A 14,274-nucleotide genomic window follows, 5' to 3' on the forward strand; every position below is an offset into this window, starting at 1 on the left:
TCCGGTTGTATCTAATGCTGTACTTGCTATAGACGATTCTGTAGAATTTGTCACAAAGGTTTTTAGGGTAGTAGTAGAAGTAGCAGCACTTGCTGGTATGGATGTAGTTAAGCTCACAGAAGGTGTTTTTGTAGTTAATGTAGAAGTAGGACTTGTTGGTAGGTTAGTAGCAGCGGTGGTAGACGTAGTTCTGCTTGTATCTAATGTGGTACTTGATGCAGAAGTTTCTGTAGAATTTGTAACAGTCGTGCTTAGGCTAGAAGTGATACTAACTGTCTGAATAGGTGTGGTCGAGTTCAGAGAAGGTGTTGTTGTTAACGTTTCACTCGAATTAGTGCTTGTCATTGTTGAATTGACAGATGTGCCAGTTGTTGGTATGGTGGTAGTGGCAGTAGATGTAGTTCCGGTTGTATCTAATGTGGTACTTGCTGTAGATGATTCTGTAGAATTTAAAACAGTTGTGGCTAGGCGAGTACTGATATAATTTGTTGTCACTGACGTAGTTGAGCTCAAAGATGGTGTTGTTGTTACAGCTGTAGTAAATGTTGATGAAGGACTGGAAAGGAGGCTCATTGTTGCCGTTTGGACAGATGTACCAGTTGTTGGTACAGTAGTGGTGATGGCAGAAGTGGTTCTGCTTGTATCCAATGTGCTACTTGACATAGAAGGTTCTGTAGAATTGATACCAGATGCGATTTGGCTTGTACTATTATCACTCGATGTTGTAGTTAATGAGGGTGTTGTTGTTGTTACTGTAGATGTAGACGTGAAAGGGATACTTACTGTTGACCTTACAGATGCACCAGCTGTTGGTACGCTAGTAGTATCAATGGTATTAGATTCCGTTATGGATATAGTTAAAGGTTTTGTGCTGGAAATTTGACCTGTTATAACAGTTTGTGATGTTGTTATTGGAGTTCTAAGAGAAGTACTGGTTTCTGTTGGTATTGCAGTGGTATTTTGGCTTTTCTCTTGCATTGTTGTGCTTGGTACTGTTGATGGTACGCCTTTGCTTACATCAATTTGTGAAGTGTTTACTGTAGTTGACGATGCAGTATTGCTGAGGATAGAAAGTAAAGTGGTAGCTAAACTCTCATTTGAGGATGCTGTAAATCTTGTACTAGCAATTGGAGATTCTGTAGTAGAAACCTGTGTGTAGCCACTGGTACTCTGCGCCATGGTAGATGTTGCAGTAGAGCTTGCAGTGGTTGAGAATGGATTTGTGGACGCACCACCTTGTGAAGTATTTATTGTAGATGTCCCTTTAGTACTGATGACTGTAGTTGTGAAAGGTGTAAATAGAGAGGTACTTGGAGCACTGCTTAAAGTGGATGTGGAACTTGAGTATGAGTTCTCTACTGTTCCACTAGTCATAGAAGTTAGAGTGGATGACACCAAAGTAGACTGATTTCCTTCAGATGTTTTCACTGGCAAGGTGCTTGATGTCACTGATGATGTTTCAGAGGTTGAGAAGGCTACAGATACACTTTCTCTTATAGTTGAAGCCTCAAAAGCTATAGAAGTTGTTTTCATGGCAGGGGAAGTTGAGGTTGGAGTAGCAGATGTCACACTGGTAGGGATTTCTGCGGATATGACAGCAGTGCGACCAGAAGATGATATAGATGGTGACTGAATGTTACTTGATGTGACTGGAGATGTTCCAGCAGTTGAAGAGACTGTGGGTAAACTTTCTGTGATAGTGGAAGTCACAAGAGTTGTAGATTGTACATGTGTGGAAGTTGGAGAAGCCGATATCACACTGGTGGGGATCTCTGTGGATGTGCCTGCAGTACTAACAGAAGATAATACTGTTGATGACTTAATGTTAGTTGATGTCACCGGTGAAGTTTCAGCTGTTGAAGAAACTGTGGATGAACTTTCAGCAGTAGTTGAGGTTACAAAAATTGTAGATTGTACATGTGTGGAAGTTGGAGAAGCCGATGTCACACTGGTAGGGATCTCAATGGATGTGCCTGCAGTACTAACAGAAGATGGGGCAGTTGATGACTGAATGTTACTTGATGTGATTGGAGATGTTTGAGCAGATAAAGAGACTGTGGATGGAATTTTTGTGGTGCCTGATGACACAAAAGGTGTAGATTGTACATTGGTGGAAGCTGGAGAAGCTGATGTCACACTGGTAGGGATCTCAGTGGATGTACCTGCAGTACTAACAGAAGATGGTACTGTTGATGACTGAATGTTATTTGATGTCACTGGAGATGTTTTAGCAGTTGAAGAGACTGTCTGTAAACTTTCTGTGATGGAGGAAGTCACAAGAGTTGTAGATTGTAGATTTGTGGAAATTGGAGAAGGCGATGTCACACTGGTAGGGATCTCAGTGGATGTGCCTGCAGTACTAACAGAAGATGATACTGTTGATGTCTTAATGTTAGTTGATGTCAACGGTGAAGTTTCAGCTGTTGAAGAGACTGTGGATGAACTTTCAGCAGTAGTTGAGGTTATAAAAATTGTAGATTGTACATGTGTGAAAGTTGGAGAAGCAGATGTTAGACTGGTAGGGATCTCAGTGGATGTGCCTGCAGTACTAACAGAAGATGGTACCGTTGATGACTGAATGTTATTTGATGTCACTGGAGATGTTTTAGCCGTTGAAGAGACTGTGGGTAAGCTTTCTGTGACAGTGGAAGTCACAAGAGTTGTAGATTGTGGATTTGTGGAAGTTGGAGAAGCTGATGTCACACTGGTAGGGATCTCAGTGGATGTGCCTGCAGTACTAACAGAAGATGGTAAAGTTGATGACTGAATGTTATTTGATGTGACTTGAGATGTTTGAGCAGTTAATGAGACTGTGGATGGAATTTTTGTGGTGCCTGACGACACAAAAGGTGTAGATTGTAGATTTGTGGAAGTTGGAGAAGCCGATGTCACACTGGTAGGGATCTCAGTGGATGTGCCTGCAGTACTAACAGAAGATGATACTGTTGATGACTTATTGATAGTTGATGTCACCGGAGAGGTTTCAGCTGTTGAAGAGACTGTGGATGAACTTTCAGCAGTAGTTGAGGTTACAAAAATTGTAGATTGTACATGTGTGGAAGTTGGAGAAGCAGATGTCACACTGGTAGGGATCTCAGTGGATGTACCTGCAGTACTAACAGAAGATGGTACCGTTGATGACTGAATGCTATTTGATGTCACTGGAGATGTTTTAGTAGTTGAAGAGACTGTGGGTAAACTTTCTGTGATAGTGGAAGTCACAATAGTTGTAGATTGTACATTTGTGGAAGTTGGTGAAGCCGATGTCACACTGTTAGGGATCTCAGTGGATGTACCTGCAGTACTAACAGAAGATGGTCCAGTTGATGACTGAATGTTATTTGATGTCACTGGAGATTCTTTAGCAGTTGAAGATACTGTGGGTAAACTTTCTGTGACAGTGGAAGTGACAAGAGTTGTAGATTGTAGATTTGTGGAAGTTGGAGAAGCAGATGTCACACTGGTAGGGATCTCAGTGGATGTGCCTGCAGTACTAACAGAAGATAGTAAAGTTGTTGACTGAATGTTATTTGATGTCACTGGAGATGTTTTAGCAGTTGAAGAGACTGTGGGTAAACTTTCAGCAGTAGTTGAGGTTACAAAAATTGTAGATTGTACATGTGTGGAAGTTGGAGAAGCAGATGTTAGACTGGTAGGGATCTCAGTGGATGTGCCTGCAGTACTAACAGAAGATGGTACTGTTGATGACTGAATGTTATTTGATGTCACTGGAGATGTTTTAGCAGTTGAAGAGACTGTGGGTAAACTTTCTGTAATAGAGGAAGTCACAAGTGTTGTAGATTGTAGATTTGTGGAAATTGGAGAAGGCGATGTCACATTGGTAGGGATCTCAGTGGATGAGCCTGCAATGCTAACAGATGGTGGTACAGTTGATGACTGAATGTTAGTTGATGTGACTTGAGATGTTTGAGCAGTTAAAGAGATTGTGGATGGAATTTTTGTGGTGCCTGACGACACAAAAGGTGTAGATTGTACATCTGTGGAAGTTGGAGAAGCCGATGTCACACTGGTAGGGATCTCAGTGGATGTGCCTGCAGTACTAACAGAAGATGATACTGTTGATGACTGAATGTTATTTGATGTCACTGGAGATGCTATAGCAGTTGAAGAGACTGTGGATGAACTTTCAGCAGTAGTTGAGGTTACAAAAATTGTAGATTGTACATGTGTGGAAGTTGGAGAAGCCGATGTCACACTGGTAGGGATCTCAGTGGATGTGCCTGCAGTACTAACAGAAGATGGTACCGTTGATGACTGAATGTTATTTGATGTCACTGGAGATGTTTTAGTAGTTGAAGAGACTGTTGGTAAGCTTTCTGTGATAGTGGAAGTCACAATAGTTGTAGACTGTACATGTGTGGAAGTTGGAGAAGCAGATGTCACACTGGTAGGGATTTCAGTGGATGTGCCTGCAGTACTAACAGAAGATAGTAAAGTTGATGACTGAATGTTACTTGATGTCACTGGAGATGTTTTAGCAGTTGAAGAGACTGTGGGTAAACTTTTTGTGATAGTCGAAGTCACAAGAGTTGTAGATTGTAGATTTGTGGAAGTTGGAGAAGCCGATGTCACACTGGTAGGGATCTCAGTGGATGTGCCTGCAGTACTAACAGAAGATAATAATGTTGATGACTTATTGATAGTTGATGTCACCGGAGAAGTTTCAGCTGTTGAAGAGACTGTGGATGAACTTTCAGCAGTAGTTGAGGTTACAAAAATTGTAGATTGTACATGTGTGGAAGTTGGAGAAGCCGATGTCACACTGGTAGGGATCTCAGTGGATGTGCCTGCAGTACTAACAGAAGATGGTACCGTTGATGACTGAATGTTATTTGATGCCACTGGAGATGTTTTAGTAGTTGAAGAGACTGTGGGTAAACTTTCTGTGATAGAGGAAGTCACAAGAGTTGTAGATTGTAGGTTTGTGGAAGTTGGAGAAGCAGATGTCACACTGGTTGGGATCTCAGTGGATGTGCCTGCAGTACTAACAGAAGATGATACTGTTGATGACTGAATGTTAGTTGATGTCACCGGTAAAGTTTCAGCTGTTGAAGAGACTTTGGATGAACTTTCAGCAGTAGTTGAGGTTACAAAAACTGTAGATTGTACATGTGTGGAAGTTGGAGAAGCCGATGTCACACTGGTAGGGATCCCAGTGGATGTGCCTGCAATGCTAACAGATGGTGGTACAGTTGATGACTGAATGTTAGTTGATGTGACTTGAGATGTTTGAGCAGTTGAAGAGACTGTGGGTAAACTTTCTGTGATAGAAGAAGTCACAAGAGTTGTAGATTGTAGATTTGTGGAAGTTGGAGAAGCCGAAATCACACCGGTAGGGATCTCAGTGGATGTGCCTGCAATGCTAACAGATGGTGGTACAGTTGATGACTGAATGTTAGTTGATAAGACTTGAGATGTTTGAGCAGTTAAAGAGATTGTGGATGGAATTTTTGTGGTGCCTGACGACACAAAAGATGTAGATTGTACATCTGTGGAAGTAGGAGAGGCCGATGTCACACTGGTAGGGATCTCAGTGGATGTGCCTGCAGTACTAACAGAAGATGGTACCGTTGATGACTTAATGTTGGTTGATGTCACCGGAGAAGTTTCAGCATTTGAAGAGACTGTGGATGAACTTTCAGCAGTAGTTGAGGTTACAAAAATTGTAGATTGTACATGCGTGGAAGTTGGAGAAGCCGATGTCACACTGGTAGGGATCTCAGTGGATGTGCCTGCAGTACTAACAGAAGATGGTAGAGTTGATGACTGAATGTTATTTGATGTCACTGGAGATGCTATAGCAGTTGAAGAGACTGTGGGTAAACTTTCTGTGATAGTGGAAGTCTCAATAGTTGTAGATTGTACATGTGTGGAAGTTGGAGAAGCCGACGTCACACTGGTAGGGATCTCAGTGGATGTGCCTGCAGTACTAACAGATGGTGTTACAATTGACTGAATGTTAGTTGATATGACTTGAGATGTTTGAGCAGTTAAAGAGACTGTGGATGGAATTTGTGTAGTGCTTGAAGACACAAAAGGTGTAGATTGTACATCTGTGGAAGTTGGAGAAGCCGATGTCACACTATTAGGGATCTCAGTGGATGTGCCTGCAGTACTAACAGAAGATAGTAAAGTTGATGACTGAATGTTACTTGATGTCACTGGAGATGTTCCAGCAGTTGAAGAGACTGTGAATAAACTTTCTGTGGTAGTGAAAGACACAAGAGTTGTAGATTGTACATTTGTGGAAGTTGGAGAAGCCGATGTCACACTGGTAGGGATCTCAGTGGATGTGCCTGCAATACTAACAGAAGATGGTAAGGTTGATGACTGAATGTTATTTGATGTCATTGGAGATGCTATAGCAGTTGAAGAGACTGTGGGTAAACTTTCTGTAATAGTGGAAGTCTCAATAGTTGTAGATTGTACATTTGTGGAAGTTGGAGAAGCCGACGTCACACTGGTAGGGATCTCAGTGGATGTGCCTGCAGTACTAACAGATGGTTGTACAGTTGATGACTGAATGTTAGCTGATAAGACTTGAGATGTTTGAGCAGATAAAGAGACTGTGGATGGAATTTGTGTAGTGCTTGAAGACACAAAAGGTGTAGATTGTAGATTTGTGGAAGTTGGAGAAGCCGATGTCACACTGGTAGGGATCTCGAAGGATGTGCCTGCAGTACTATCAGAAGATAGTAAAGTTGATGACTGAATGTTATTTGATGTCATTGGAGATGTTTTAGCAGTTGAAGAGACTGTGGGTAAACTTTCTGTGGTAGTGAAAGACACAAGAGTTGTAGATTGTACATTTGTGGAAGTTGGAGAAGCCGATGTCACACTGGTAGGGATCTCAGTGGATGTGCCTGCAGTACTAACAGAAGATAGTACTGTTGATGACTGAGTGTTACTTGATGTCACTGGAGATGTTCCAGCAGTTGAAGAGACTGTGGATAAACTTTCTGTGGTAGTGAAAGACACAAGAGTTGTAGATTGTAGATTTGTGGAAGTTGGAGAAGCCGATGTCACACTGGTAGGGATCTCAGTGGATGTGCCTGCAGTACTAACAGAAGATGGTAAAGTTGATGACTGAATGTTATTTGATGTCACTGGAGATGCTATAGCAGTTGAAGAGACTGTGGGTAAACTTTCTGTAATAGTGGAAGTCTCAATAGTTGTAGATTGTACATTTGTGGAAGTTGGAGAAGCCGACGTCACACTGGTAGGGATCTCAGTGGATGTGCCTGCAATACTAACAGATGGTTGTACAGTTGATGACTGAATGTTAGCTGATAAGACTTCAGATGTTTGAGCAGTTAAAGAGACTGTGGATGGAATTTGTGTAGTGCTTGAAGACACAAAAGGTGTAGATTGTAGATTTGTGGAAGTTGGAGAAGCCGACGTCACACTGGTAGGGATCTCAGTGGATGTGCCTGCAGTACTAACAGAAGATGGTAAAGTTGATGACTGAATGTTATTTGATGTCACTGGAGATGCTATAGCAGTTGAAGAGACTGTGGGTAAACTTTCTGTAATAGTGGAAGTCTCAATAGTTGTAGATTGTACATTTGTGGAAGTTGGAGAAGCCGACGTCACACTGGTAGGGATCTCAGTGGATGTGCCTGCAGTACTAACAGAAGATAGTACTGTTGATGACTGAGTGTTACTTGATGTCACTGGAGATGTTCCAGCAGTTGAAGAGACTGTGGATAAACTTTCTGTGGTAGTGAAAGACACAAGAGTTGTAGATTGTAGATTTGTGGAAGTTGGAGAAGCCGATGTCACACTGGTAGGGATCTCAGTGGATGTGCCTGCAGTACTAACAGAAGATTGTAAAGTTGATGACTGAATGTTATTTGATGTAACTGGAGATGCTATAGCAGTTGAAGAGACTGTGGGTAAACTTTCTGTAATAGTGGAAGTCTCAATAGTTGTAGATTGTACATTTGTGGAAGTTGGAGAAGCCGACGTCACACTGGTAGGGATCTCAGTGGATGTGCCTGCAGTACTATCAGAAGATAGTAAAGTTGATGACTGAATGTTATTTGATGTCACTGGAGATGTTTTAGCAGTTGAAGAGACTGTGGGTAAACTTTCTGTGGTAGTGAAAGACACAAGAGTTGTAGATTGTACATTTGTGGAAGTTGGAGAAGCCGATGTCACACTGGTAGGGATCTCAGTGGATGTGCCTGCAGTACTAACAGAAGATAGTACTGTTGATGACTGAGTGTTACTTGATGTCACTGGAGATGTTCCAGCAGTTGAAGAGACTGTGGATAAACTTTCTGTGGTAGTGAAAGACACAAGAGTTGTAGATTGTAGATTTGTGGAAGTTGGAGAAGCCGATGTCACACTGGTAGGGATCTCAGTGGATGTGCCTGCAGTACTAAAAGAAGATGGTAAAGTTGATGACTGAATGTTATTTGATGTCACTGGAGATGCTATAGCAGTTGAAGAGACTGTGGGTAAACTTTCTGTAATAGTGGAAGTCTCAATAGTTGTAGATTGTACATTTGTGGAAGTTGGAGAAGCCGACGTCACACTGGTAGGGATCTCAGTGGATGTGCCTGCAATACTAACAGATGGTTGTACAGTTGATGACTGAATGTTAGCTGATAAGACTTGAGATGTTTGAGCAGTTAAAGAGACTGTGGATGGAATTTGTGTAGTGCTTGAAGACACAAAAGGTGTAGATTGTAGATTTGTGGAAGTTGGTGAAGCCGATGTCACACTGGTAGGGATCTCAGTGGATGTGCCTGCAGTACTAACAGAAGATTGTAAAGTTGATGACTGAATGTTATTTGATGTAACTGGAGATGCTATAGCAGTTGAAGAGACTGTGGGTAAACTTTCTGTAATAGTGGAAGTCTCAATAGTTGTAGATTGTACATTTGTGGAAGTTGGAGAAGCCGACGTCACACTGGTAGGGATCTCAGTGGATGTGCCTGCAGTACTAACAGAAGATAGTACTGTTGATGACTGAGTGTTACTTGATGTCACTGGAGATGTTCCAGCAGTTGAAGAGACTGTGGATAAACTTTCTGTGGTAGTGAAAGACACAAGAGTTGTAGATTGTAGATTTGTGGAAGTTGGAGAAGCCGATGTCACACTGGTAGGGATCTCAGTGGATGTGCCTGCAGTACTAACAGAAGATTGTAAAGTTGATGACTGAATGTTATTTGATGTAACTGGAGATGCTATAGCAGTTGAAGAGACTGTGGGTAAACTTTCTGTAATAGTGGAAGTCTCAATAGTTGTAGATTGTACATTTGTGGAAGTTGGAGAAGCCGACGTCACACTGGTAGGGATCTCAGTGGATGTGCCTGCAGTACTATCAGAAGATAGTAAAGTTGATGACTGAATGTTATTTGATGTCACTGGAGATGTTTTAGCAGTTGAAGAGACTGTGGGTAAACTTTCTGTGGTAGTGAAAGACACAAGAGTTGTAGATTGTACATTTGTGGAAGTTGGAGAAGCCGATGTCACACTGGTAGGGATCTCAGTGGATGTGCCTGCAGTACTAACAGAAGATAGTACTGTTGATGACTGAGTGTTACTTGATGTCACTGAAGATGTATCAGCAGTTGAAGAGACTGTGGATAAACTTTCTGTGGTAGTGAAAGACACAAGAGTTGTAGATTGTAGATTTGTGGAAGTTGGAGTAGCCGATGTCACACTGGTAGGGATCTCAGTGGATGTGCCTGCAGTACTAACAGAAGATGGTAAAGTTGATGACTGAATGTTATTTGATGTCACTGGAGATGCTATAGCAGTTGAAGAGACTGTGGGTAAACTTTCTGTAATAGTGGAAGTCTCAATAGTTGTAGATTGTACATTTGTGGAAGTTGGAGAAGCCGACGTCACACTGGTAGGGATCTCAGTGGATGTGCCTGCAATACTAACAGATGGTTGTACAGTTGATGACTGAATGTTAGCTGATAAGACTTGAGATGTTTGAGCAGTTAAAGAGACTGTGGATGGAATTTGTGTAGTGCTTGAAGACACAAAAGGTGTAGATTGTAGATTTGTGGAAGTTGGTGAAGCCGATGTCACACTGGTAGGGATCTCAGTGGATGTGCCTGCAGTACTAACAGAAGATTGTAAAGTTGATGACTGAATGTTATTTGATGTAACTGGAGATGCTATAGCAGTTGAAGAGACTGTGGGTAAACTTTCTGTAATAGTGGAAGTCTCAATAGTTGTAGATTGTACATTTGTGGAAGTTGGAGAAGCCGACGTCACACTGGTAGGGATCTCAGTGGATGTGCCTGCAGTACTAACAGAAGATAGTACTGTTGATGACTGAGTGTTACTTGATGTCACTGGAGATGTTCCAGCAGTTGAAGAGACTGTGGATAAACTTTCTGTGGTAGTGAAAGACACAAGAGTTGTAGATTGTAGATTTGTGGAAGTTGGAGAAGCCGATGTCACACTGGTAGGGATCTCAGTGGATGTGCCTGCAGTACTAACAGAAGATTGTAAAGTTGATGACTGAATGTTATTTGATGTAACTGGAGATGCTATAGCAGTTGAAGAGACTGTGGGTAAACTTTCTGTAATAGTGGAAGTCTCAATAGTTGTAGATTGTACATTTGTGGAAGTTGGAGAAGCCGACGTCACACTGGTAGGGATCTCAGTGGATGTGCCTGCAATACTAACAGATGGTTGTACAGTTGATGACTGAATGTTAGCTGATAAGACTTGAGATGTTTGAGCAGTTAAAGAGACTGTGGATGGAATTTGTGTAGTGCTTGAAGACACAAAAGGTGTAGATTGTAGATTTGTGGAAGTTGGTGAAGCCGATGTCACACTGGTAGGGATCTCAGTGGATGTGCCTGCAGTACTAACAGAAGATAGTAAAGTTGATGACTGAATGTTATTTGATGTCACTGGAGATGCTATAGCAGTTGAAGAGACTGTGGGTAAACTTTCTGTAATAGTGGAAGTCTCAATAGTTGTAGATTGTACATTTGTGGAAGTTGGAGAAGCCGACGTCACACTGGTAGGGATCTCAGTGGATGTGCCTGCAGTACTAACAGAAGATAGTACTGTTGATGACTGAGTGTTACTTGATGTCACTGGAGATGTTCCAGCAGTTGAAGAGACTGTGGATAAACTTTCTGTGGTAGTGAAAGACACAAGAGTTGTAGATTGTAGATTTGTGGAAGTTGGAGAAGCCGATGTCACACTGGTAGGGATCTCAGTGGATGTGCCTGCAGTACTAACAGAAGATGGTAAAGTTGATGACTGAATGTTATTTGATGTCACTGGAGATGCTATAGCAGTTGAAGAGACTGTGGGTAAACTTTCTGTAATAGTGGAAGTCTCAATAGTTGTAGATTGTACATTTGTGGAAGTTGGAGAAGCCGACGTCACACTGGTAGGGATCTCAGTGGATGTGCCTGCAGTACTAACAGATGGTTGTACAGTTGATGACTGAATGTTAGCTGATAAGACTTGAGATGTTTGAGCAGTTAAAGAGACTGTGGATGGAATTTGTGTAGTGCTTGAAGACACAAAAGGTGTAGATTGTAGATTTGTGGAAGTTGGAGAAGCCGATGTCACACTGGTAGGGATCTCAGTGGATGTGCCTGCAGTACTATCAGAAGATGGTAAAGTTGATGACTGAATGTTATTTGATGTCACTTGAGATGTTCTAGCAGTTGAAGAGACTGTGGGTAAACTTTCTGTGGTAGTGAAAGACACAAGAGTTGTAGATTGTACATCTGTGGAAGTTGGAGAAGCCGATGTCACACTATTAGGGATCTCAGTGGATGTGCCTGCAGTACTAACAGAAGATGGTAAAGTTGATGACTGAGTGTTACTTGATGTCACTGGAGATGTTCCAGCAGTTGAAAAGACTGTGGATAAACTTTCTGTGGTAGTGAAAGACACAAGAGTTGTAGATTGTAGATTTGTGGAAGTTGGAGAAGCCGATGTCACACTGGTAGGGATCTCAGTGAATGTGCCTGCAGTACTAACAGATGGTGGTACAGTTGATGACTGAATGTTAGTTGATGTCACTGGAGATGTTTTAGCAGTTGAATAGACTGTGGATGGACTTTCTGTGATAACTGAAGTCACAAGAGTTGTAGATTGTACATCTGTGGAAGTTGGAAAAGCAGATGTCACAGTGGTGAGGATCTCAGTGGATGTATCTGAGGTAGGTGCTGACGAAATTGCATTAGTTGTTCGAGTATCTTGTGTGGAGTTCTCGCTGGCAGCTGATACTTTGGCCGATGCAGATGAACCATCTCCATTTGTTTGTGATATTACTCCTCTGGTGCTCACCGTAGTGGTCTGCAGCCCTGTACTTGTATGTTCTGATGGTACAGAAGATATACTAGTTTGAGAGTCAGCTGTTTTTTCTGTAGCATTTACTGAAGTGCTTGGTGCTGGGCTAACAGTTGTTATACTGTTTGGGTAGGTGTCTGAAACATTCCCCGTGCTGCCTTCATTCGTAACAGTAGGAGAGTTTGTATTGTTACTACTGCTTGTGCTAAGTTCAGTCACTTTTGTTGACTCAGAGTGGCTTGATACCGACTGCGTTGTATCACTACTCAGTGATGAGGATGGTATTATGGTTGTTGTGGAACTAGTGTCATCTGTAGGAAATTGAGAAGTCACATCTAGAAAAAAAAACATTAGAAAACCCTTTAGAAGATTCAAAATCTGACTTTCGTAGGAATAACATTACATATTTTGGCAATGATTGCAACGACTACTATATAAACCGCTAGTAAGCCAGTTGTATTCGTAGTTGGTTTGGCACACACACTCAATTCTATAGTCTTTTAATCAAAAATCATTGCTCTGTGGAATATCTACCACTAATTTTACACAAAGATGACTTCATTGAATAAACAGACTTTTAAAATTTACTGCTTTAAAACACAAGTCTAGTTATAGCTCATCACCTATAATTTGTCAATAATTCAGGGCTAGTTAAAGCTGTGAACCTAAAACCTGAGGAAGGTTAGGGATAATTCCATTGATCACGCTGACTGATGGACCTATTGAAAAGATGGTGGTTGGGAGGCCTATCTTGACATTTCAGGTTGTAGCACTAAGAATTTTTCAAAGATGAAATGTAGACGTAAAGTGGTCTCACACCTTCTGGCGACTGGACCCCAAATGTGCTCTATGAGTCATTCTGCTAGAAAACCCCTCTAAAACTACGATGGCCCATTGACTATGGTACGTTAAAGTTATTTCAAAGCACACAAAAAGAGATTGACATTTTACTCCCACTGCACCATCCCATCCTGTACTTGTAGACACAAAGGAGAGAGAAACATTCGTCCTGACCCTGCCCTTCTAACCTCATGTTCTATTTAATCTTCTTCAGTAAAATGGAGCTGTATTGTGTCGTGTTTGTTCTGGGCTCTTAGCGGGAGGAAAAAACAAAACCAAGAGGTTATAAACTGACTAAACCTGGTAAAACTGCAAAATACAGCCAGCAAAAATCTCTATACATAATTTTTGTGGCTTATTGAAGAACCAATGCAGCATTAGAAGAGATCTCTAGGGAAAGACAGGGCTCAGTGCACTTGTGGGGTATGCAAAACGTTCAGATTTTCCTCTCCTAATTCTAATTCAAAATCCAGTTCCTCCTTAAGGGGTGTTCACACCTACAGGATCCGCGGCAGATCCGCAGCAGATTTGATGGTGCAGATTTGATGCTGTGTTCAGTTATTTAAATGAAATCTGCTGCGGATCCGGTAAGTGTGAACGTGCCCTAAAGGAGTTATCAAAAAAAAAATTTTTTTAAAGTTATGTTCTTGCAAAAACAGCACCACCCCATGTCCCCAGGTTGTGTTTGGTATTACATTGTAGCTCCATTCTTTTCAATAGAATGGAGCCGAAAAATTACTTACAAACTGAGGACAAGGGTGCCGCTGTTTCTGAAAACGGACATATTTTTGTAAGCCTAGATAGCCCCTTTAAAGCTGTACATATGTATTTGATGCAGTGTATACTAATATGTGTGTGGTCTGCATTTAGATCATCTGTACTAGTTTCTGTATATGTTTTTCCTGTCTCTCCATCACTGCTTTTATTGGTGTTATAGAAAGGCAGCCATCTGTGCTCCAAGTAAGATGTCCTCCCCGCTGCTATTATTTATCCAGGATATGGCTCTTCCATAACCAGTCTCCTTTAAGCTCTACTACGGCTCTTACGCTCTGCGCTGCAGGGTTGCTAGGGCAGCAAATGCCTGGAAGTGATGTCATGGATTACAGGCCTGGTTAGAAGTAT

The 14,274-nt window shown here is 41.7% G+C and overlaps 1 protein-coding gene across 1 annotated transcript; it reads right to left on the minus strand.

Annotated features, from left to right (window-relative positions):
* Window positions 1–5,980: 5,980 nt before the first annotated feature.
* LOC138767411 (mucin-2-like) lies at window positions 5,981–13,345 on the minus strand. Its single transcript, XM_069944913.1, has 3 exons — window positions 13,264–13,345; window positions 6,142–12,623; window positions 5,981–6,043 (listed from the first exon to the last, which is right to left on the minus strand). The coding sequence occupies exons 1-3, from the start codon at window positions 13,343–13,345 to the stop codon at window positions 5,981–5,983; spliced, it is 6,627 nt and encodes a 2,208-aa protein (XP_069801014.1).
* Between the last annotated feature and the right edge of the window lie 929 nt (window positions 13,346–14,274).

The sequence above is a fragment of the Dendropsophus ebraccatus genome, chromosome 11 (assembly GCF_027789765.1).
Source record: "Dendropsophus ebraccatus isolate aDenEbr1 chromosome 11, aDenEbr1.pat, whole genome shotgun sequence".
Classification (NCBI taxonomy): domain Eukaryota; kingdom Metazoa; phylum Chordata; class Amphibia; order Anura; family Hylidae; genus Dendropsophus; species Dendropsophus ebraccatus.